Consider the following 25,528-nt stretch of genomic DNA (forward strand, 5'->3'; position numbering starts at 1 on the left):
GAATACCCTTAGTACTTTGGCAGGTTTTGTACAGAATGTGTAGATTTATTTAGTTACTATAGATATTTTAAAGATACTGATTTCATGAACAAGGAATATCTTTCTATATTTTTGTGTCCTTGATGATTTCTTTCATCAATGTTTCATAACTTTCATTGTAGAGATCTTGCATTTCTTTGGTTAAATTTATTCCAAAGTATTGGATTGTTTTGTGGATATTATGAATGAGATTTCTTTCTTGATTTCTTTATCGATGAGTTCATCATTAGGGTGTTAAAGAGCCCATGGGCTTTTTGGTGTTTATTTGCAACCTGCAACTTTACTGAATTGGTTTATCAGTTCGACAGCTTTCTGGTGGAGCATTTAGGATTTTTCATGTAAAATGTCATGTCATTTGAAAACACATGGTTTGACCTCCTCCTTTCCAATTTTTTTAAAGATTCATTCATTCATTCATTCATTTTAAAGAGGTATTTAATTTATTTGAAATTTAGAGTTACACAGAGAGAGGAGAGGTGGGGGGTGAGGGGGTCTTCCACTCGATGGTTCACTCCCCAGTTGGCCACAATGGCCAAAGTTGTGCCTATATGAAGCCAGAGCCAGGATCTTCTTCTGGGTCTCCCATTTGGGTGCAGGGGCCCAAGGACTTCTGCTTTTCCAGTCCATAGCAGAGAGCTGGATAGGAAGTAGAATAGCTGGGACTCAAACAGGTGCCCATATGGGATGCTAGCACTTCAGGCCAGGGTGTTAACCTAGTGAACCACAGCACCGGCCCCAAGATTGATTTATTTATTTTAAAGTCAGAGTCACACAAAGAAAGAAGGAGAGTCAGAAAGAGAAAGATCTTCCACCCGCTGGTTCACTCCCCAAATGGCATCAATGACCAGAGCTACACCAATCTGAAGCCAGGAGCCAGGAGATTCTTCCAGGTCTCCCACATGGGTGCAGGGGCCCAACAACTTAGGCCATCTTCCACTGCTTTCCCAGGCCATAGCAGAGAGCTGGATAGGAAGAGGAGCAGCCAGATCTCAAACCAGTGCCATATGGCAGTGCCAGTACTGCAGGGGGTGGCTTTACCTGCTATGCCACAGTGCTGGCCCCCTCCTTTCCAATTTTGATGCCCTTTATTTCTTCCTCCTCCCTAATTGCTCCTGCCAACACTTCAAGTTATGTACTGAATAAGAATGTTGAAAGTAGACATGCCTATTGTGTTCAAGATCTGAGGGGAAATGCTTTCAGCTTCTCTCCATTCAGTATGATATTGGCTGCCAGAACATTAGTGACTACTGAGGCATAGACACCTCTCATTCTATACCTCATGCTTCTACACCCCAAATGCCTATACTTAGGCTGTGGCTAGACCCAAAATAGGGAGTCAAACCAGGATTCTCATATGTGTGGACAGAACCAAGTTCCATAATCCATCACCACTTCCTTCCAGGGTCCCCAAGAGTCAAAAGTACAGGCCAGGAGTCAGAGCCAGAAACTGATCCCATGTAATCTGCTAGGCTAAGTGTCTTACCTAGAAGTCATTTTCAAAGGAAAAGTTAATTTTAGTTATTTTATATATATGGAATGTTATATCAGTTTGGTTTTGGCACCAAACTCTGAAAATGTGACAACAAAACAAGCAGAAAAATATTAGAATCCCTTAGAACTTGCTCTTTTCTTTAAGCCTTTCAGAGAATTCTTTTCAGGCCTTATAAGAATAATGTAGCACTTGGGGGCAAAAATGCACCCCAGGAGTCCCGCACTGGAGGCCAAGATGGAGAAGACCTCCACGGCCACCATGACCTTCCCCTTGGTGCTGTGGTAGACAGGCAGGAAGGTCACCCAGACACTGCAGAACACCAGCATGCTGAACATCAGGAACTTGGCTTCATTGAAAGTGTCAGGCAGATTCCTGGCTAGGAAAGCTACAGTGAAGCTCGCTAGGGCCAAGGAACCCAGGTAGCCCAGGACACAGTAGAAGGCAGTGACTGAGCCCTTGTTGCACACCAGGATGATGTGGTCAGGCTCAGCATATGCATCTAACTCAATAAATGGAGGAGAGATTCCCAACCAGATGCCACAGAGAGCTAGTTGGATCAAGGAACAGATGGGAATGATGAAGTTAGAAGCTCTGGATACAAGCAATCGCCTCATTGTTCTTCCAGGTTTCATAACCTTGAAAGCCAGAATCACAGTGATGGTCTTGGCCAGCACAGCAGAAATAGCCACCGTGAACACAAGACCAAATGTTATTTGTCGGAGGAGGCAGATGGCTGTGTTGGGACAGCCAATGAAGAGTAAGGAGCACAGGAAGCACAGGAGGAGGGCGATGAGCAGGATGTAGCTGAGAGACCGGTTATTGGCCTTGACGATGGGAGTGTCTCGGTGCTTCACAAAGACTCCCAAAACTGCAGCTGTGGTTACAGAGAAGCACAGAGCCATGCAAACCAGAGCCATCCCCAGGGCATCCTCAAAGGCTAAGAAGGTCATTAGCTTGGGGAGGCAGTGACTTCTCTCCATGTTCGGATACTCATGCTCTGCACACTGGATACACTGTTCTGCATCTGTGGAAGAAGAAAGGCTGAGTTTCCATTGCTGAAATTCTGAAATTTTCCCTGTTGGGAAAAATGGTTACTTTGCAATGCCATTTTGAGTATAAAATACTCTGATGTAATATGAGGCCACACCCAGATAACCATGCCATCTTACCAGTTAAAGTGATCAGTTTAACTTCAAAATTGATCATAAAGATAGGATTAAATATCAAAGGGAACACATAAATAAGACCATTGTCAGCTAATAATAATTGATAGCATTAAACAGGAGAGAATGATCCAACATTAGAAGTGGGATACACAGCAGCCTCATAGAATGGCAAATGCCATAAACAGCACTCTGGCCTCAGATTCATTCCTTAAGGCATTCCAATCTGAATAAAAAGCCCATGAGAGTTTCTCAGGCATTGAAAGCCAAGACACACTGTGGTAAAAAATGTCCTAAATGAAATATCTCTGTGAGTGAGATCCCAGCAGAAAGAACAGGCCATCAAAGGAGGTATCTTTCTCTGAAGGGAGGCATTTCCATTATGACTACGACCTTGTCTAAATAAGGTCGGAGTTTGTGAACTCAAGAGGCTTCCATAGCCTTGGCTGCTCATGACAAGAGCCTCAGTTGATCACTGACATTATAAATAAGAGTGTCAATTATTAAATCAACAACAGGAGTCACTGTGCACTTACTCCCCACGTAGGATCTCTGTCCTAATATGTTCTACTATGATAATTAATGGTAAAATTAGTCTTCAAACAGTACTTTATAATTTGTATGACTGTGTGGGTGCAATCTGTTGAAATCTTTGGTTAGTTTATACTAAATTGATCTTCTGCATATAAAGATAATTAAAAATGAATCAATGAAGAATGGGATGGAAGAGAAGGAGATGGGATTGTTTGTGCATGGGGTAGTAGTTATGGGGGGGAAAACTGCTATAATCCAAAAGTTGTACTTTCAAAATTTGTATTTATTAAATAAAAGTTTTCTTAAAAATATGAGGCCACACCAGAGCAAGTTTCTACATTCCTGACCCAGGGAGAATTCTCATCTACAAATGGGAACAAACTATTTCAAATGGCATCTTTAGCAAATGAGTGGTTAGGGTGGCTCATCCTGTGGCACAGTGATGTCTATTTGCATTCTTCTGAATTCCTCCCCCTGCTGCCTCCAGTCTTTCTCGTGCTCAATCCTGCATCATCATGGCTTAGAACATTTGCCTAGGATAATCAGCTTTAGAGCTTTCCTTCTCTTGCAGAGAAATAAAAATGCAAAATGCCTATGAAATCCTTACAACAATCAATATCTAGCATTTCTTCATTGATACTATTTGATATCTGGTAAAAAAAGTCTTTCCTTGTTTTATATTTTCATAACTCTGGGACAATTTTTGTCAGTTATTCAATGCAAAGGTTGAAATATATTTTATCAAATCTAAAACATTTGGATTTTATGGAGGTGTTTGACTTTATTATAAGTCATTTGGGTATAACTGATATTTTCAACAAAATTTTCAAGGAGAAATTAGGTTTTTGAAACTTTCCAATTTCACCTGAAATAAGGGCTCATTACCCTTCTGCCTCATGGAAGGAATGGAATACTTTGAGCTCTGCACACCACATTGTCCCTCATGAAAAAACTCTTGTGCCATTACACAACAAAGAAATCCTAAATAGAGGTCAGTGAATGGGTATTTCTCTGCTTCAATGACATTTCAGTTAAATACAGAAAATGGTATTGATTTGGCTACCTTTATCATAAAGGTATTATACAATTTTTGCAGGTGGTACTCATTCAATCATAAAATATTCAGAAACATTTAAAAATAATTCTCCCTGGCAATTTTTATCTGGAGATACTCATTCTTCATATATTCAACAGGTGTGATCTCAGAGACATTCTGAGGGCACACAAGCAAATGCTGCTGCACAATGGGCTTCAAGTGTATGTTCATTCATTTTTCATAATTTTTTATACATTAGTGATATTCCCAAACCCATTATGGATAAGTTAAGTCATTGTTTCTTTACCTTTCTAATGACTAACAATATAAATTTCCTCTTGGGAAAGATTGAAACCAAATGGTTGCTACTGATAACATCATTGAATCAAATGACTCCAAGGTCTATCTCTTAATATTGTGAACAATGGAAATAGTTCTTATTGAGACCTAGTATATTTTTATACTTCTCAGTACATTCATTTTGATTCATAATTTTGAAAGGTAATTTCTTGTCTTGTTCAAAAGTTTTTATAGGGATACTAAATTGTGTGCTTAATTAGGTTGTGGTATTCATATATCACTTGGAACATTTCTCTTAATAAATTCCATAGACCTGAGAGAAAGTGTTGTGGTTTTAATTAGTCATCCTTAGTCTCACATATAATATTAAAGATACAGTATTAAAAGGAATGCACAGAAATAAGACTGGAAGATGGCGGAATAGTGAGGGCGCACACTGATAGTCCGGGAAAAGATAGTTTAATAAAAGTGGAGCTACGGTAGCCTCAGGAAAAGGATCAGGGAAAAACTGCAGAGGGAACTCTTCCAGATCTAGTGGCTGTGACTCTGAGGACCTACAGGGAGAGCAAGGTCACCCACCACAAGGAAGCCAAGCTACAGGAGCCGCCAGAGCCACCAGACCCGCCAGACCCGCTGGACCCGCCTAACCTGCCGGAGCTGCAGTCTTCGTGCCAGCATGGGAAGGGGAGGTGAGAAAAAAAAACCTCTTGGTAACCTGAGACATTGGTGGGGAAAGCCAGAAAGACCCTGCAGAGAACGAGGCCTGAAACCCCATTGGGGAAAGTTCACCAGGATGGCTGGAGGAGAGAAAAAATCAAATAAATAAGGGGAACTGGCATGGACATTTAGCCTCTCTCTCCACTCACCTTACAAAGCCGAGCAAGACAAAGGGCAGGCGCCATTTTACATCAGTAAAGTGGTGCGTACCATTTTGCATATGCAAAGTGGGTGCCCCTCATTAGCCAAGCAGAAAAACCTGACTCTGGTAAGCAAACGAATAGCCACAGGGGCCACATTTCATACATCAACTACTCTCAATTCCACTCAGCTGTGTGGAATTACTTCCCAACTGAGTCAAAAGAGAGAGAGAGAGAGAGAGAGAGAGAGAGACAGGGCAAGAGAACAATCAGGGTGAATCACCTTTGGCACACCCTTAACCCTGTAGATCCAGAGCTCTCTGGCCACAGCCATCACAGCCTCTAAGGATCCATCAAAAGCAGACAGTCCTCTTAATCTAGTGCCACAGTGAATGGAAGGGGAGAGGGAGTGGGAAAGGGGAGGGTTGTGGGTGGGAAGGATGGTATGGGGGGGAAGCCATTGTAATCCATAAGTCGTACTTTGGAAATTTATATTCATTAAATAAAAGTTTAAAAAAAAAGAAAAATAAAAAAAAAAGCCGAGGTAACAAAAACAAGGAAGACACTATGACACCCCCAAATGAAATAGACAGCCCAGTTCAAGATTATGAAGATGATGACATAGAAGAAATGCAAGAAGCAGATCTTAAAAAATTGATAAGAACATTAAGAAGTTCTCAAAAACAAATTCTCGAACTACAGAAATCCTTAATGGACAAGATAGAAAATCTCTCTCATGAAAATGAAATATTAAGGAGGAATCAAAATGAAATGAAAAAACTAGTAGAGCCTCAAAAACAGAATGGGTGAAACAGAAGAGAGAATATCAGACTTAGAAGACAGAGCACAGGAAAATATACAATCAAACCAAAGAAAAGGAGATGAAAGTAGAAATCTAAAAAATATTGTCAGGAATTTTCAGGATACTATTAAAAAACCCAACATTCAGGTTCTAGGAGTTCCTGAAGGCATGGAGAGGGACAAAGGATTAGAAGGCCTTTTTAGTGAGATATTAGCAGAAAATTTCCCAGGTTTGGAGAAGGACAGAGACATCCTAGTACAGGAAGCTCACAGAACCCCTAATAAACGTGACCAAAAGAGATCCTCACCACGACACGTTGTAATCAAACTCACCACAGTGAAACAGAAAGAAAAGATCCTAAAGTGTGCAAGAGAGAAATGTCAGATTACTCTCAGAGGATCTCCAATCAGACTCACAGCTGACTTCTCATCAGAAACCCTTCAAGCTAGGAGGGAATGGCGAGATATAGCCCAGGTACTAAGAGAGAAAACGTGCCAGCCACGAGTATTATTTCCTGGTAAGCTCTCATTTGTGAATGAAGGTGAAATAAAGACCTTACACAATAAACAGAAATTGAAAGAATTTGTCGCCACTCGTCCAGCCCTGCAAAAGATGCTTAAAGATGTGTTACACACAGAAACACAGAAACACGGTCATCAGTATGAAAGAAGGTAAATGAAGGAAATCTAACACACCAAATGATCACAGGAAGTTCAAAACTTATATCAGAAAATATCTTTGGCAAATGGCAGGGCAAAGCTACTACTTATCAATAGTCACATTGAACGTGAATGGCCTGAACTGTCCAGTTAAAAGACACCGAGTGGCTGATTGGGTTAAGGAACGAAACCCATCTATTTGCTGCTTACAAGAAACACATCTTTCCAATAAAGATGCATATAGACTGAAAATGAAAGGCTGGAAAAAGATACAGCATGCAAATAGAAATGAAAAAGTCATCATAGCCATCTTAATATCAGACAAAATAAACTTTAACACAAAAACTGTTAAGAGAGACAAAGAGGGGCACTATATGATGATTAAGGGATCAATTCAACAGGAAGATATAATGATTATCAATGTATATGCACCTAATTACAGGGCACTGGTTTATTTAAAAGATTTGTTGAGGGACTTAAGGGGATGTTTAGACTCCAATACAATAGTACTTGGGGACTTCAATACTCCACTCTCAGAAACAGACAGATCAACAGGACAGAAGATCAACAAGGAGACAATAGATTTAATTGACACTATAGCCCAAATGGATCTAACAGATATCTACAGAACTTTTCATCCTACACAGAAAGCATTTACATTCTTCTCAGCAGTACATGGAACCTTCTCTAGGATTGACCACATACTAGGCCATAAAGCAAGTCTCAGCAAATTCAAAAGAATTAGAATCATACCATGAGGCTTCTCAGGCCATAAAAGAATGAAGTTGGAAATTAGCAACTCAGGAATCCCTAGAGCATATGCAAACTCATGGAGATTGAACAACATGCTCCTGAATGAACAATGGGTCATAGAAGAAATTAAAAAGAAATCAAAAATTTTCTGGAAGTAAATGAGGATAACACCACAACATACCAAAACTTATGGGATACAGCAAAAGCAGTGTTAAGAAGAAAGTTTATAGCAATAGCTGCCTACATCAAGAAATTGGAAAGGCACCAAATAGATGAGCTTTCACTGCATCTCAAGGATCCAGAAAATCTGCAGCAAACAAGACCCAAATCTAGTAGGACAAGAGAAATAATTAAAATCAGAGAAAAAAAGGAAAAAGGAAATGAAACAAAGGACACCACAGAAATAAAACGAATCATCAGAAATTACTACAAGGACCTGTATGCCAGCAAACAGGGAAACCTATCAGAAATGGATAGATTCCTGGACACATGCAGCCTACCTAAATTGAACCAGGAAGACAGAAAACCTAAAGAGACCCATAACCGAGACAGAAATTGATACAGTAATAAAGGCCCTCCCAACAAAGAAAAGCCCAGGACCAGACGGATTCACTGCTGAATTCTAGCACACATTTAAACAAGAACTAACACCAATTCTTCTCAAAATATTCGGAACAATCAAAAAAGATGGAATCCTCCCAAATTCTTTCTATGAAACCAGCATCACCTTAATCCCTAAGCCAAAGAAAGATGCAGCATTGACAGAGAATGACAGACCAATATCCCTGATGAACATAGATGCAAAAATCCTCAATAAAATTCTGGCCAATAGAATGCAGCAACACATCAGAAAGATCATCCACCCAGACCAAGTGGGATTTATCCCTGGTATGCAGGGATGGTTCAACATTCACAAATCAATCAATGTGATACACCACATTGACAGACAGCAGAAGAAAAACCATATGATTATCTCAATAGACACCGAGAAAGCATTTGATAAAATACAACACCCGTTCATGATGAAAACTCTAAGCAAATTGGGTATAGAAGGAACATTCCTCAATATAATCAAAGCAATTTATAAAAAAACCACAGCCAGCATCCTATTGAATGGGGAAAAGTTGGAAGCATTTCCACTGAAATCTGGCGCCAGGCAGGAATGCCCACTCTCACCACTGCACGGACAGTCAAAGCCAAAATCCACTATTGGGATTGCATCAAATTGAGAAGTTTCTGTACTGCAAAAGAAACAGTCAGGAGAGTGAAGAGACAACCGACAGAATGGGAAAAAATATTTGCAAACTATGCAACAGATAAAGGGTTAATAACCAGAATCTACAAAGAGATCAAGAAGCTCCACAAAAACAAAACCAACAACCCACTTAAGAGATGGGCCAAGGACCTCAATAGACATTTTTAAAAAGAGGAAGTCCAAATGGCCTACAGGCACATGAAAAAATGTTCAAGGTCATTAGCAATCAGGGAAATGCAAATCAAAACCACAATAAGGTTTCACCTCACCCCAGTTAGAACGGCTCACATACAGAAATCTAGCAACAACAGATGCTGGCGAGGATGTGGGGAAAAAGGGACACTAACCCACTGTTGGTGGGAATGCAAACTGGTCAAGCCACTATGGAAGTCAGGCCAGAGATTCCTCAGAAACCTGAAGATAACCCTACCATTAAACCCAGCCATCCCACTCCTGGGAATTTACCCAAAGGAGTTTAAATTGACAAACAAAAAAGCGGTCTGCACCCTAATGTTTATTGCAGCACAATTCACAATAGCCAAGACCTGGAACCAACCTAAATGCCCATCAACGGTAGACTGGATAAAGAAATTATGGGATATGTATTCTTTAGAATACTATACTGCAGTAAGAAACAAAGAAATCCAGTCATTTGCAACAAAATGGAGGAATCTGGAACACATCATGCTGAGTGAAGTAAGCCAGTCCCAAAGGGACAAATACCATATGTTCTCCCTGATTGGTGACAACTGACTGAACACCAAAAAGGAAACCACCTAAAGTGAAATGGACACTATGAGAAACAGTGACTTGATCAGCATAGCCCTGACTGTTAATGCACAACTTAATACACTATCCCTCTTAGTATTTTTTTTGTCTGTTCTACTTAATGTGACTGGTTTAATTCTGTAATTATCACACAGTTATTCTTAAGTGTTGAAAATTAACTGAAATGTGATCCCTGTTAAACATAAGAGTGAGAATAAGAGAGGGAAGAGATGTACAGATTGGGACATGCTCAAGCTGACTTGCCCCAAATGGTAGAGTTAGAAACATACCAGGGGATTCCAATTCAATCCCATCAAGGTGGCATGCCATCTCACTATTCCAAGTGATCAATTTCAGTTCACAATTGATCATAATGAAAGGACTAAGAGTCAAAGGGAGCACATAAACAAGTCTAGTACCTGCTAACACTAACCGATAGAATAAATAAAGGGGAGAGTGATCCAACATGGGAAGGGAGATACTCAGACTCATAGAATAGCAGATGTCCTAAATAGTACTCTGGCCTCAGAATCAGCCCTAAAGGCATTCGGATCTGGCTGAAAAGCCCATGAGAGTATTTCAGGCATGGAAAGCCAAGACACTCTGGCAAAAGATCTCTGCGAGTGAGATCCCAGTGGAAAGAACAGGTCTTCAAAGAAGGAGGTACCTTTCTCTGAAGGGAGGAGAGAACCTCCACTTTGTCTATGACCTTGTCTAAACAAGTTAAGAGTCGGAGAACTCAGAGGGCTTCCATAGCCTTGGAAACTCAGGACTGGAGCATAGGGAGATTACTGATGCCATAGACAGGAGTGTCAATTGGTAAAGTCAACAACAGGAGTCACTGTGCACTTACTCCTCATGTAGGATCTCTGTCCTTAATGTGCTGTACATTGAGATTTAATGCTATAACGAGTACTCAAACAATATATTTCACTTTGTGTTTCTATGGGGGTGCAAACTGTTGAAATCTTTACTTAATGTATACTAAACTGATCTTCTGTAAAAAAAAATTATCAATTCCCAACTTGACTCTCACCGGCATTAAACATGACAACAGCTCTGATCTGATTTCATCATCATTTAAAAAAAATCATCTATTATTTTTCACTTTATGTTTCTGTGTGGGAGCAAACTGTTGAAATCCTTACTTAATGTATACTAAACTGATCTTCTGTATATAAAGAAAATGGAAAATGAATCTTCATGTGAATGGAAGGTGGGAGGGAGAGGGAAAGGGGGTTGCAGATGGGAGGGATGGTATGGGGGGGAGCCATTGTAATCCATAAGCTGTACTTTGGAAATTCATATTCATTAAATAAAAGTTTTAAAAAAGGAATGCAATAAATATATAATGAAATATGTGCAATAGCTTTGTGCTTATCATGTGTGTATAAAAATGTTTTCATTTCAAGACTTCTAGGCACCAACAGGAAGCCTAGGTGATTACACATCTTATATGTCTTAGAATATAATCTGTTTGGCTGGTGCCGTGGCTCACTAGGCTAATCATCTGCCTTGCAGCGCCGGTACACCAGGTTCTAGTCCCAGTTGGGTGCTGCATTCTGTCCCGGTTGCCCCTCTTCCAGGCCAGCTCTCTGCTGTGGCCAAGGAGTGCAGTGGAGGATGGCCCAAGTACATGGGCACTGCACCCTATGGGAGACCAGGATAAGTATCTGACTCCTACCATCGGATCAGCGTGGTGCGCTGGCCGCAGCACGCCAGCCGTGGCGGCCATTGGAGGGTGAACCAGTGGCAAAGGAAGACCTTTCTCTCTGTCTCTCTCTCTCACTGTCCACTCTGCATGTCAAAAAAATTAAAAAAAAAGAATATAGTGTGTTCGACCTGCAAATCAGAGAAGAATACTGTCTTATCTAACACTTTCAGATATATTTTAGAAGGAATATCACTAGACAACAGCTTACACATAAAGAAGTAGCAGTAATAATCATGCATGGATATACTGAATGAATGAGAATAAGCTGGCATTGAGAACCGTGGTGCAGTATGAAGTCACTGCAAATCTCTTTGGTTTCTTTTTTATTGAGAAATAATTAGGACAGGAAAGCTGTCAATCTGAAATTCTGTATTTTACCTGTCTGATTGGAAACATCTCTCTCTGGACAAAAAACACAAGTATAGCAACAGACAGGTCTTCCTTCCTGTGACATTTTCCGAAATCCTGGACCACAGCTCTGGCTACACACAGATTGAGGAGTCTGAAGGAAAAAGAAAAGCATTGATCATGGTTTTCCACATTATCAGCCATTATAATGGGTGTCAATACTTCCCTCCTTACAGCATAACACTGACCTTCAACTGAAGGCCATGACTATCACATTTAATGCAGGTTTCCATGATCATCATTCCCACCTCATCATTTCTTTATCAAGTATTACAAAAATACTTGCTCAGTTTTATTTCATATAGTATCAGTTAGATCCCTTGGGCAATGTCATGCATATCAAGTCACTTTATCTAAAATCTTTAAAATGCATTATTCTATGTGGTAAAGGAATATGGGAATAGTATCTGCAAGAAGATGAATAAGTCAACCCATTATGTATTTCTACTTATCATGCATGAAAATATAACAAGGGCAGTACCGGCGCTGCCACTCAATAGGCTCTTCCTCCTCCTAGCGGCACCAGCACACTGGGTTCTAGTCCCGGTCAGGGCGCCGGATTCTGTCCCGGTTGCCCCTCATCCAGGCCAGCTGTCTGCTGTGGCCAGGGAGTACAGTGGAGGATGGCCCAAGTGCTTGGGCCCTGCACCCCATGGGAGACCAGGAGAAGCACCTGGCTCCTGCCTTCAGATCAGCGCGGTGCACTGGCCATGGTGGCCATTGGAGGGTGAACCAACGGCAAAGGAAGACTTTCTCTGTCTCTCTCTCTCTCTCTCACTGTCCACTCTGCCTGTTAAATATATATATATATATATATATATATATATACATATAAAACAAGGGGGGCCAGTCTTGTGGTGTAGCACATTAAATCACCTCCTGATGCACCAGCATAACATATGGGCACCATTTCTATTCCCAGCTGCTCCACTTCCAATCCACCTCCCTGCTAACATGCCTTGGAAAGCAGCAGAGAATAGACCAAGTGCTTGGACCCCTGACCCACATGAGTGATCCGCAAGCAGTTCCTGGCTCTTGACTTTGGATCTGCCCAGCCCTGCCTATTGTCCATTGGTGGAATAAACCAGCAGACAGAAGAGATCTCCCCTCACTTCTCTTCTCTCTCTAACTCTGCCATTGAAATAAAAAATTAAAAAAAATAAGAAAGACTGTGACTTATGAGATTAAAGAGTTGAGATTATATACAGAGATATGTTAAAGATCTGTATATCTATATATGGGTCTCTGCCTCTATTCATTAACTTTGTCTAGTTTTAACTCAACTGCTACATCAATAATTATGACAAAACTGAAAAGGTAAGGCTATGCACTCATGCTCTTCTGATAGGTGTTAGCTCAGGATATGTGTAAGGAACACCATCAGTTAAGTGCCAAGATGGGAAATGGGAATCACATGGTCACTTCACATTTAATCTCCCAAGGCTCTACTCAGATCTCTCTGTAGTTATCCAATATAAAAAGAAAAATGCACCTTTTTGAATCCAACAGGCCATTCTATAATGTCTTCATTGATCAGCAAATCTTGGTCATGTGGACTCTTAGAGGAAAACTCTCCAATTTTAACCAGCAACCGAAATCCAGCAGGAAAATTTACAATGTTCTGAATATCATAATGTACCACATGGTGTCTTGTTTCATGGAAAGACACATCATCTCCAGCACGGTTTGTAAACTGGATTTTCCTCAGGATTGGATGAAGCTGGAGAACAGGAATAAGTGGAAACAGGGAGACCTTTCAAATTAGAGGGAGATGTATATGCACTGAACAAGCATTTTCTACCCTCCTCTCTATGTTCCAGGTTTAATTCTTTGGATGGTCAACAACTTCTAGTGAAGAGAACATTTGTTCCCGCCCCCCAAATATAAAATTAGAATGGTTGTATCCAGTCAGAAAAAATGTAGTTTGTGGGGTTCAGAGGGGAACTATTGCAAGGCTCTGCTGCAGTCAGATGGTTTAGGTGGGGCTTTATGGAAGCTAACCCTAATATAACCAATTGAGTACAACATGGTTGGTCTTTTAAATACCTTGACAGTTGTGATATGTCACAGTTATGTGCATACACAGGGTCTTCATGAGGTTCAAAAACAGAATGAAATATCAGTTATTTTGATTGAAAAATTAGATATCTATGTATGCTAATTTCATCATATACATTTTTCATGAACTGACTCAAGACCCCTCTTAGCACTGAGATCCATATTTATAAAAATGTGTGCATGTCTTCTATATATGCAATGATACATAGATATATGCATTTATATCTTAGAGCTTGAAATAATACATGAGTGTTTTTTCTCTAAATATTTTGGGTCACTTTTTATGGTAAATGTGATTATCTTTGACATTCCAGGTAGGACTGTATGGCCAAAAACAAATATACTGATGGTCCTGAGGTTACTGATAGTATATGTTAACCCTTGACATTCTGGGTACAACACACCTGCTGCAGGATAAAACTAAGTTTTTATATTTAAATAGCTATCAATTAATTCTTAAATAATTTTCAGAAGATTTCCAAATAATCCATAGTTATTTCTGTGGAAGAATTCTGTTTACTTTTCTAAAGTTTGAATCTAATCACAAATAAAAATAAAACACTCGGCCGGTGCTGCAGTTCAATAGGCTAATCCTCCACCTTGTGGCAACAGCACACCAGGTTCTAGTCCCAGTCGGGGCACTGGATTCTGTCCCGGTTGCCCTTCTTCCAGTCCAGCTCTCAGCTGTGGCCCGGGAGTACAGTGGAGGATGGTACAAGTGATTGGGCCCTGCACCCACATGGGAGACCAGGAGAAGCACCTGGCTCCTGCCTTCAGATTAGCGTGGTGCACTGGCCCCAGGACACCGGCCACAGTGGCCATTGGAGGTGGACCAACAGTGAAGGAAGAGCTTTCTCTCTGTCTCTCTCTCTCTCTCACTGTCCACTCTGCCTGTCAAAAAAATAAAAAGTAAAATAAAAAATAAAACACTCCTATAAGTAAAATAGAAGATAGATTATGAAGTGAACTTTCTGATGTTATTTTTTACATATACATATTTGTCTTCTACATAACACACCTATTTGTTCAACAAATTTATTCATCTATTTGTACTTTTCACATGCAAACAGAACTTCCTGAATATATTCTATATATGGGGAAACAGTAGATTCAAATAAGCTGTGAGGAAAATCCAGGCAAAACCATCTGTAACCCAGAGGACATATCCTGTGCTAATTAATGTGCATCCTCAATAGTCTCATATATAAGAAATATGACCACAATTTCTGCTCCTTGATTCTTGCAGATTTTGTAACACACTGTATTTCCCAGAGTCATCTTAGGATATTATGTAGAACTCATTTCTACTTTCAAAAAATGTATCTCCTAAGCACATGGGCCAGTGTATACAGGAATACAAATGTAATAACTACTATCCAATATGTCCATATATTCTGGTTTTTGCATAATTTCAAAAAATTTGACCCATTTGTTTATCTTTGTTTTCTCATGAGTTGCATTCGAATTCTTGAAGCACTTTGTCCTGTGTAACATATCAGATGAAGTTCAACAGAAATCCCTGAAAAAGTAAGTCAACAAACAGAAGAGAATAAATGTAATGGGCTCTTAACTCCAGAAATCGATCCATGCATCCACAACCAACTTATATTTGACAAAAGAACTAAAATAAATCCCTGAAGAAGGCACAATCTCCTCAACAAATTGTGCTGGGGAAACTGGATCTCCACTTACAGAAGTGTAAAATTAGACCCATACCTTACAACGTACACAAAAACACACTCAAAATGGATCAAAGGCCTAAATCTATGACCCAATACCATCAAATTACGAGAGAACATTGGGGAAATTCTGCAAGACTTTGGCATAGGCAAAGACTCTTGAAAAGACCCCAGAAGCACAGGCAATCAAAGCCAAGATTAACAAATGAGATTACATCAAGCCGAAAAGCTACTGCACCACAAAAGAAACACGCAGCAAAATGGAGAGGCTATCAACAGATGGAAGAAAGTATTTGCAAACTATGCAACTGATAAAGGGTTAACATGCAGTATCTATAAAGAGCTTAAGAAATTCAACAACAACAAAAAAATACAACCCCATTAAGAAAGAAATGGGCAAAGGACTTGAATAGGCATTTTTCAAAAGAGGAAATTCAAATTGCTGACAGACACTTAAAAATATGCTCAGGATCACTAGCCATCAGGGAAATGCCAATCAAAACCACAATGAGGTTTCACTTCACTCCTGTTAGAATGGCTCTCTTAAGAAATCCACCAGCAACAAAATCTGTAATTAAAATTGGAGAAGAAATCAACAAATTTGAATCTAAAAATCATTACCAAATATCGGCAATACGAAGAGGTACTTTTAAAAAAATAAACAAAATTGACACCCCATTGGCCCAACTAACCAAAAAAAGGAGAGAGAAGACTGAAATCAATAAAAATAGAGATGAAAAAGGGAATGTAACAACAGACACCACAGAAATTAAAAGAGGTAGCAGAAATTGCTACAAAGAGTTGTATGCCAACAATCTGGGAAATCTAGCAGAAATGGATAGATTCCTGGACACCTAAGACCTACCTTGAACCATGAAGATATAGAAAACCTAAACAGACACATAATCAAGACAGAAATTGAATCAGTAATAAAGGCCCTCACAACAAAGAAAAGCCCAGGACCAGATGCATTCACTGCTGAATTCTACCAGAAATGTAAAGAACCAACTCCAATCCTTCTCAAGCTATTCAAAACAATTGAAACAGAGGGATCCTCCCAAATTCTTTCCATGAAGCCAGCATCACCTTAATTCCTAAACTTAAACATGATGCAACATTGAAAGAGAATTACAGAACAATTCCCTTATGAACATGGACACAAAAATCCTCAATAAGATTCTAGCCAATAGAATGCAACACCACATCAGAAATATCATCCACCCAGACCACCTGGGATTTATCTTTGGTATGCAGGGATGGTTCAACATTCACAAATCAAACAATGTGATATACCACATTAACAACCTGCAGAAGAAAACCATATGATTATCTCAATACATGCAGAGAAAGCATTTGAAAAATATGACACCCTATCATGGTGAAAAACTCTAAGTAAACTGTGTATAGAAGGAACACTCCTCAACACAATAAAGGAAATTTATAACAAACACATGGCCAACATTCTACTCAGTGGAGAAAAGTTGCAAGCATTCCCACTGAGATCCAGTACCAGACAGAGATGCCCATTCTCATCATTGCTATTTCATACAGTACTAGAAGTTTTAGCCAAAGCCATTAGGCAAAAGAAAAGAAAATAAATCAAGGGGATCAAATTGGAAAGGAAGAAGTCAAACTATCCCTCTTTGCAGATGATATGATTCTTTATTTAGAGGATCCAAAGAACTCTACTAAGATATTATTGGAACTCATAGAAGAGTTTGGCTATGTACCAGGATATAAAAACTATGTACAAAAATCAACAGCCTTTGTATACACAGGAAATGCCACAGCTAAGAAAGAACTTCTAAGATCAATATCACTCACAATAGCTAAAAAAAATCAAATATCTTGGAGTAAACTTAACCAAGGATGTCAAAGAACGTGATGATGAGAATTATAAAACTTTAAAGAAAGAAATAGAAGAAGATACCAAAAAATGTAGAAATTTTACATGGTTGTGGATTGGAATCATCAATATCATCAAAATGTCCATTCTTCCAAAATCAATTTATAGATTCAATGTGATATCAATCAAAATACCAAAGATGTTCTTCTCAGATTTGGAAAAAAGAAATGCTGAAATTCATATGGAGGCACAGTAGACCTAAATAGCTAAAGCAATCTTATACAACAAAAACAGAGCTAGAGGCATCCCAATAACAGATTCAAGACATACTACAGGGCAGTTATAATCAAAATCACCTAGTACTGGTACAAAAACAGATTTATAGACCAATGGAACAGAACAGAAACACCTGAAATCAATCCAAACATCTATAACCAACTTCTATTTTATAAGATTTATTTAATTTATATGAAATGCAGAGTTACAGAGAGAGTCAGAGACAATAGAGAGAGGTCTTCCATCTGCTGGTTCACGCCCCAGATGGCCGCAACTGCTAGAGCAGCGCCGATCCGGAGCCAGGAGCAGGAGCTTCTTCCAGATCTCCAACATAGAGGCAGAAGCCCAAAGACTTGAGCCATCTTCTACTGCTTTCCCAGGACATAGCAGAGAGCTGGATCAGAAGAGGAGAAGCTGAGACTAGAAACAGTGCCCATATAAGATGCCAGTGCTTCGGGCTAGGGCTTTAACCCACTGTGCCACAGCACCGGCCCCCCAACTTATTTTTGATCAAGGAGTTAAAACCAATTCCTGGAGCAAGAACAGTCTATTCAACAAATGGTGCTGCGGAAACTGAATTTCCACACTTTACACCTTACACAAAAATCCCTCTAACATGGATTAAAGATCTAAATTTATGACCTGACACCATCAAATTATTAGAGAACTTTGGAGAAAACCTGCAAGACGTAGGCACAGGCCAAGACTTCTTGGAAAAGACCCCAGAAGCACAGGAAGTCAAAGCCAAAATTAACAACTGGGATTACATCAAATTGAGAAGTTTATGTAAGGAAAAAAAAAGTCAGGAAACTTAAGAGGCAACCAAGAGAATGGGAAAAATATTTGCAAACTATGCAACTGATAAAGAATCAATAGCCAGAATCTACAAAGAGATAAACTAACTCACCACAACAAAACAACAACCCACTTAAGACATGGGCCAAGGGCCTAAACAGACGTTCTTCAAAAGAGGAAATCAAAATGGTCAACAGACACATGAAAAAATGTTCAGGATCACTAGCCATCAGGGAAATGCAAATCAAAACCACAATGTGGTTTCGCCTCACCGAGTTTAGAATGGATTTCATAGAGAAATCAATCAACAACAGATGCTGGTGAGGATATGAGGAAAAAGGCACACTAATGCACTTTTGGTGAGAATGCAAACTGGAAAAGTCACTATAGGGGTTGGTGCTGTGGCATGGCAGGTTAACACCCTGGCCTAAAGCACCAGCAACCCATATAGGTGCCAGTTGGAGACCAGCTCCTCCACTTCTGATCCAGCTCTCTGCTATGGCCTGGGAAAGCAGTAGAAGATGGTCTATGTCCTTGGACCTCTGCACCCATGTGGGAGACCTGGAAGAAACTCCTGGCTCCTGGCTTCAAAACAGTGCTGCTCTATCCTTGTGGCCAATGGGAAAGCATACCATTGTATGTAAGACCCTCTCGATTTCTCTCTTTCTCTCTCTCTCTCTCTCTCTAAATATAGCCCTACCCTATGACTCAGCCATCCTACTCCTTGAAATTTACCCTAGGGAATTTAAATTGGCAAAAAAAAAAGAGCTCAATATTTATCTCAGCTCAATTAACAATAGCTAAGACATCAGGAAAATCATCCACCCAGACCAAGTGGGATTCATCCCTGGTATGCAGGGATGGTTCAACATTTGCAAATCAATCAATGTGATTCACCACATTAACAGACTGCAAAAGAAAAACCATATGATTATCTCAATTGATGCAGAGAAAGCATTCGATAAAATTCAACAGCATTTCATGATGAAAACTCTAAGCAAATTGGGTATAGAAGGAACATTCCTCAATATAATCAAAGCAATTTATCCAAAGGAATTTAAATTGGCAAACAAAAAAGCGGTCTGCACCCTAATGATTATTGCAGCACAATTCACAATAGCCAAGACCTGGAACCAACCTAAATGCCCATCAACGGTAGACTGGATAAAGAAATTATGGGATATGTACTCTTTAGAATACTATACCAGAGTAAGAAACAATGAAATCCAGTCATTTGCAACAAAATGGAGGAATCTGGAACACATCATGCTGAGTGAAGTAAGCCAGTCCCAAAGGGACAAATACCATATGTTCTCCCTGATTGGTGACAACTGACTGAACACCAAAAAGGAAACCACCTAAAGTGAAATGGACACTATGAGAAATGGTGACTTGATCAGCATAGCCCTGACTGTTAATGAACAACTTAATACATTATCCCTCTTAGTAGTTTTTTTGACTGTTCTACTTAATATGACTGGTTTAATTCTGTAATTAATACACAGTTATTCTTAAGTGTTGAAAATTAACTGAAATGTAATCCCTGTTAAACATAAGAGTGGGAATAAGAGAGGGAAGAGATGTATAATTTGGGACATGCTCAAGCTGACTTGCCCCAATTGGTAGAGTTAGAAACATACCATGGGATTCCAATTCAATCCCATCAAGGTGGCATGCCATCTCACTAGTCCAAGTGATCAATTTCAGTTCACAATTGATCATAATGAAAGGACTAAGAGTCAAAGGGAGCACATAAACAAGTCTAGTGCCTCCCAATACTAACCGACAGAATAAAGGGGAGAGTGATCCAACATGGGAAGTGAGATACTCAGCAGACTCATAGAATGGCAGATGTCCTAAATAGCACTCTGGCCTCAGAATCAGCCCTAAAGGCACTCGGATCTGGCTGAAAAGCCCATGAGAGTATTTCAGGCATGGAAAGCCAAGACACTCTGGCAAAAGATCTCTGCGAGTGAGATCCCAGTGGAAAGAACAGGTCTTCAAAGAAGGAGGTACCTTTCTCTGAAGGGAGGAGAGAACCTCCACTTTGACTATGACCTTGTCTAAACAAGATAAAAGTCGGAGAACTCAGAGGGCTTCCATAGCCTTAGAAACTGATGACTGGAGCATGGGGAGATTACTGATGCCATAAACAGGAGTGTCAATTGGTAAAGTCAACGACAGGAGTCACAGTGCACTTACTCCTCATGTAGGATCTCTGTCCTTAATGTGCTGTACATTGAGATTTAATGCTATAACGAGTACTCAAACAGTATATTTCACTTTGTGTTTCTATGGGGGTGCAAACTGTTGAAATCTTTACTTAATGTATACTAAACTGATCTTCTGTAAAAAAAAAATTATCAATTCCCAACTTGACTCTCACTGGGATTAAACATGACAATAGGTCTGATCTGATTTCATCATCATTTAAAAAAAAATCATCTATTATTTTTCACTTAAGTTTCTGTGTGGGAGCAAACTGTTGAAATCCTTACTTAATGTATACTAAGCTGATCTTCTGTATATTAAGATAATCGAAAATGAATCTTGATGTGGATGGAAGGGGAGAGGGAGTGGGAAAGGGGAGGGTTGCAGGTGGGAGGGACATTATGGGGGGGAAGCCATTGTAATCCATAAGTCATACTTTGGAAATTTATATTCATTAAATAAAAGTTAAAAAAAAGAGGCATCCATAGCCTTGGCAGCTCATGACAAGAGCCTCGGTTGATCACTGACATCATAAATAAGACTGTGAATTGTTAAATCAACAACAGGAATCACTCTATACTTGTTCCCCATGTAGGGTCTTTGTCCTTAATGTATTGTGCTATGAGAATTAACAGTAAAACTACTCTTCAAACAGTACTTTATACTCTGTGTGTTTGGGTGGAAACTGTTGAAATCTTTATTTTTGGTACAGAGTTGATCTTCTGTATATAAAGATAATTAAAAATAAATCAATGAAGAATGGGATGGGAGCACTAGTAAGTGGTGGGATTGTTTGGGATTGTTTGGGATTGTAAGAGGGTGAGTATGGGGGGAAGAACCGCAGAAGTTGTACTTTGAAAATTTATATTTATTAAATAAAAGCTTTCTATTAAAAAAACCTGAATACAGACCTACCATATGATCCAGCCATCCCACTCCTGGGAATTTACCCAAACCAAAAGAAATCAGTACCTGAAGGAGTTATCTGTACCCTCATGTTCATTACAGCACAATTTTCAATAGCTAAGATATGAATTCACCCCAGACATCCATCAACTGTTGACTGGATAAAGGAATTATGACATATATACACTATGGCATACTACTCAGCTGAAAGAAATGAAATCCTGCCTTTTGCAATGATGCAACTGGAAACCATTATACTTAGTGAAATAAGCCAGTCCCCAAACGATAGATACCATATATTTTCTCTGAACCAAGGTAACTATTACAGTACCTGAAATATAATGTATTGGAGTGAAACAAACATTTTGAGATTTAATAATGGTTTACAACCCTTGTCTCCTCTGCTGAAGAAGAGAGAGGATTTTTCTTCACACTATTTGTTGAACTCTTTTACTTAGTGTAGGGTTAACCATATGATCATTAAGTAAACTGGAAATAGATCTCTGCAAAAATTAAGAGTTGGAATTGGAGAGGGAGGAGGGGGATAAGTTGGAGTGTGAGCAGGAGAGAGGCTAGGAGGGGAATTATCACTATGTTCCTAAATTGTATACATGAAATACATGAAACCTATATAACATAAATAAAATTTCTTTTAAAATAATGGGTTCTGATAAAGATGAGAATTATTCACTAAAATATTTTCAGAGACTAAACTTAATAGTACAGATCTAATTATATGTTCATTTTACTTATTGTTTGTATGCATTTTTCAATATAAACATAAATGAGTGACATAGATATCCTGAGATTTGATTATTATTTATAGCCCATGTAGACTATACTCCTGAGAAAGAGATCTACTTACTACTGGTTAAATTCCTTCTTTAGTAGAGGTTTAAGCATATGATTATAAAGTAAGCTGAAAGTATGTTATCACAAAAATTAAAAGAAATATAAAAGAAGGAGGATGAAGGGTGGGAGTGAGGGAGAAAGGGTGGGAAGTGTTGTTATTTTTCTTACATTGACATATAAATACATGAAATCTGTGCCCTTAAAATAAATAAATAAAATTTGAAAGTCTTAGTTATGCAAAGTAAACAAACACTATTTTCTGAAACAATTTCTAATAGTATACATTCAAAATCTGCAATGACTGAAAACTCCAGCCAAAGTGAACAATCACAGATATAGCTGTAACCAATGGAAAGATCCCAGCTTCCAGGTCCAAGTGCTTGGGCCCCTGAACCCATGTGGGTGACCCAGAAGAAGATCCAGGCACCTGGCTTCGATCAGCCCAGCTCCAGCCATTGCAGTTATTTGGGAAGGGAACCAGCAGATGGAAGGCCTTTCTCTCTGTCTCTCCCTCTTATGTAACTCTACCTCTCAAATGAAGAAATAATTTTTAAAAAAAATAAAAGCATCATTTATTGCAATCCTGTTGACCTTGAAATGAGAGCAGGGTCATGATGCTGTACCTCAATAAAACATCTCTAGATACCATCAAGTGAGCAGTGTCTGTTCTGTTCCAGGGGAGGTTTACCTGCCAGGGAAGAATCATGGGCTGGGATGCTTCTGCTAAGGATCTCATTTCTACTTTCTCCAAAATCATTTTATGGAGGATGTGGGCCACTGTGTAGACAGCATTGTAGACTAAATAGCTGGAGTCAGATATGGTCAGCAAGTCAATGTGTCCTGGAAGAAACTCTAAGGAAGTATTTGGTGAGCAGGTTCCAATATGTCCACAAAATGATCCTGCAAGTGAGCAGTCCAGATGAAAAAGCCATAATTTACTGAAGTAAAAGTCTTCTGGGTAGTGAGAAGGCTTTGCCGTCTTGACAAAAAGTTTGAGGCCAGGGATTTCTTCCTTGTGGGGTGAAAAGGAGAAGCCTCCATGCAAAGAGTGCAGCATGTGGTTTGTCTCAGAAATGATAAGATCCCACTTTGATGTCATGATCCACACCTTCCCCATGGTTAAAAATGACTGCACTGAAATGTCCACACTGATGAGACCTCTTACATCACCATAGAGTAGATGCACATTTGCAGATGAAACTCTGATGCTACTCATGAAAGTGAGATCACTACCCACATACAACTTCTTTGTGACAGGGGGCTTAACTGTAAAGGCCACACAGATTCCTTTCTTGAGCATCGCTGCTTCAAAGTACTGAAGGAACTGCTCTCCCTTCATGTCATCAGACACAAAGAGCGCCACCCAAGTCCAGCCAAAATGCAGCAACAAGGAGATCATTCCGTGGCCCAAAGAGCTGTCACTGCTGGCCATCTGATAGAGTGAGGGAAACTGGTCCTTATCATTTAGCATGGGATCAAAAGGGCCATAGGTGAGCTAAAAGCAAAGAAAAACACAATCAAACTTTTGTGGGATTTGGGTTGTTTCTCGGAAGTGAGTGAAAAAAATTCTAAACAAGGGATTCCTTCTGCAGTATGCTACTGAGTAAAGACAAAGTGCATGGCAGGAATGGACAAATCCTGCTATCTTGGCCACAGAGAAGACCATGCTTCACATGTCCATTGCTTTAGGTTAATAAATGTACACTTAAAGAAAATCTGTCAGTTTCTGTATGCTCTTCCTGTGCTGCAGTGGGGACTGAGAAGAAGGAACTTTGGATGCTACTTCACCCAGCCAGTGGTCTTTCCCCATCCTTGCCCAGGGTGACTGGTGGAGCAGAGCCACCTCCTCCAGCAGCCACCATTGTAGATAACTCTGAGACAGAAATCTCTACTGTGTTGATCTCTTTGTATCTGGAGTGCACTGATTACCACAGGAATCCTGCGTTGTCTCCAAGGATACAATCACCAACCCTCTTTGATTTGGGGCAAAATAATTTTTCCAAACCAGAATCCTCTGATCACCAGGTGGCCTGTTGGGCAGATACATGTCCTGATTTTTGTTTGTGTAGCAGGTCCCTGGTGAAGTATCTCTAAGTTGCTAGTGCAGACTCTGGGAGACAATAATTATAGCTCAAGTAATTTGATTTATTACATTCATATGGGGTTTCATTCCTGGCTCTATGCTTCTGCTGTGGCAGATTAAGTCCAACATCATGGGAGGTATTGGTGAGTGAACCAGCGGATGGGAATTCTGTGTCTGTGTGTGTGTGTGTGTGTGTCTATGTGTGTATTTCTCTGGCCCTCAAATAAAAACAGCAAGACATGAGGACTAGTAAGCACAATTATCACTAGGAATGCTGCAGAGAAATCAATTTGTGTGCCTGTGAAAAGGGGATGATTGGGCACAGGGATTAGGTGAATTCCAGTCTAACTTGAATTGAGCCTCAACATTCTGGGTGTAGCCAGTTTGGGTCAGATGAGTTAAGTTCCAACTTGTAACACCAGCATCCCATTTCAGAACTCCATCCAGTTCAAGGCTTGGCTACACCACTTCTTATCCACCTTCCTGCAAACATGCCTGAAAAGGCAGCAGAACATGACACAAGTGCTGGACCACAGCCACTTAAGTGGGAGATCTGCATTCAGTTCCTAGCTCCTGGCTTCTACCTGACTCATATATGGCTATTGTGGGCATTTATGGAGTAAACCTGTGAATAGAAGCTCTCTCTCCCATTCTCTCTCTCCCTTCCCCTCCCTCTCTCCCTCTCCATGTCGGGGTGGTGGTTGTAACTTTCCCAATCCCTCTGTGTTTTCAAATAAATCAATCATCTTAAAAACCTGCCTTGGAAATCTTTGGAACTCACATAGCCATCAGATTTGCCCAAACAGAAACCATATGAGCAGGACTTCATATCTTAACATCTAATATTGCTTGGTCTCTGGATCCCTCCCAAGACAGTGCTGTGCTAGGACAGGATACCTCTGTGTGCTGTGGACATTTCTGATGCGGTATGGAGCTGTATTTGCCAATGTCTCCAGCTGGTGGGGGATGGATACACAGGCCTTAGACAGTCATCTGGGGGGAGGCTCTCAGCATTCCCTGCTACTTCCTTTTGTTTCTTCTC

General features: G+C 39.9%; 1 protein-coding gene across 1 annotated transcript; it reads right to left on the reverse strand.

Annotated features, from left to right (window-relative positions):
* Positions 1-823: 823 nt before the first annotated feature.
* Positions 824-24,049, reverse strand: LOC108176177 (vomeronasal type-2 receptor 116). The gene is made up of 5 exons (XM_070067570.1): positions 23,107-24,049; positions 18,779-18,793; positions 13,273-13,500; positions 11,751-11,874; positions 824-2,555 (listed from the first exon to the last, which is right to left on the reverse strand). The coding sequence occupies exons 1-5, from the start codon at positions 23,872-23,874 to the stop codon at positions 1,642-1,644; spliced, it is 2,049 nt and encodes a 682-aa protein (XP_069923671.1). The 5' UTR covers positions 23,875-24,049; the 3' UTR covers positions 824-1,641.
* Positions 24,050-25,528: the final 1,479 nt, after the last annotated feature.

Source organism: Oryctolagus cuniculus (assembly GCF_964237555.1).
Source record: "Oryctolagus cuniculus chromosome 16 unlocalized genomic scaffold, mOryCun1.1 SUPER_16_unloc_1, whole genome shotgun sequence".
In the NCBI taxonomy this organism is placed as follows: Eukaryota; Metazoa; Chordata; class Mammalia; order Lagomorpha; family Leporidae; genus Oryctolagus; species Oryctolagus cuniculus.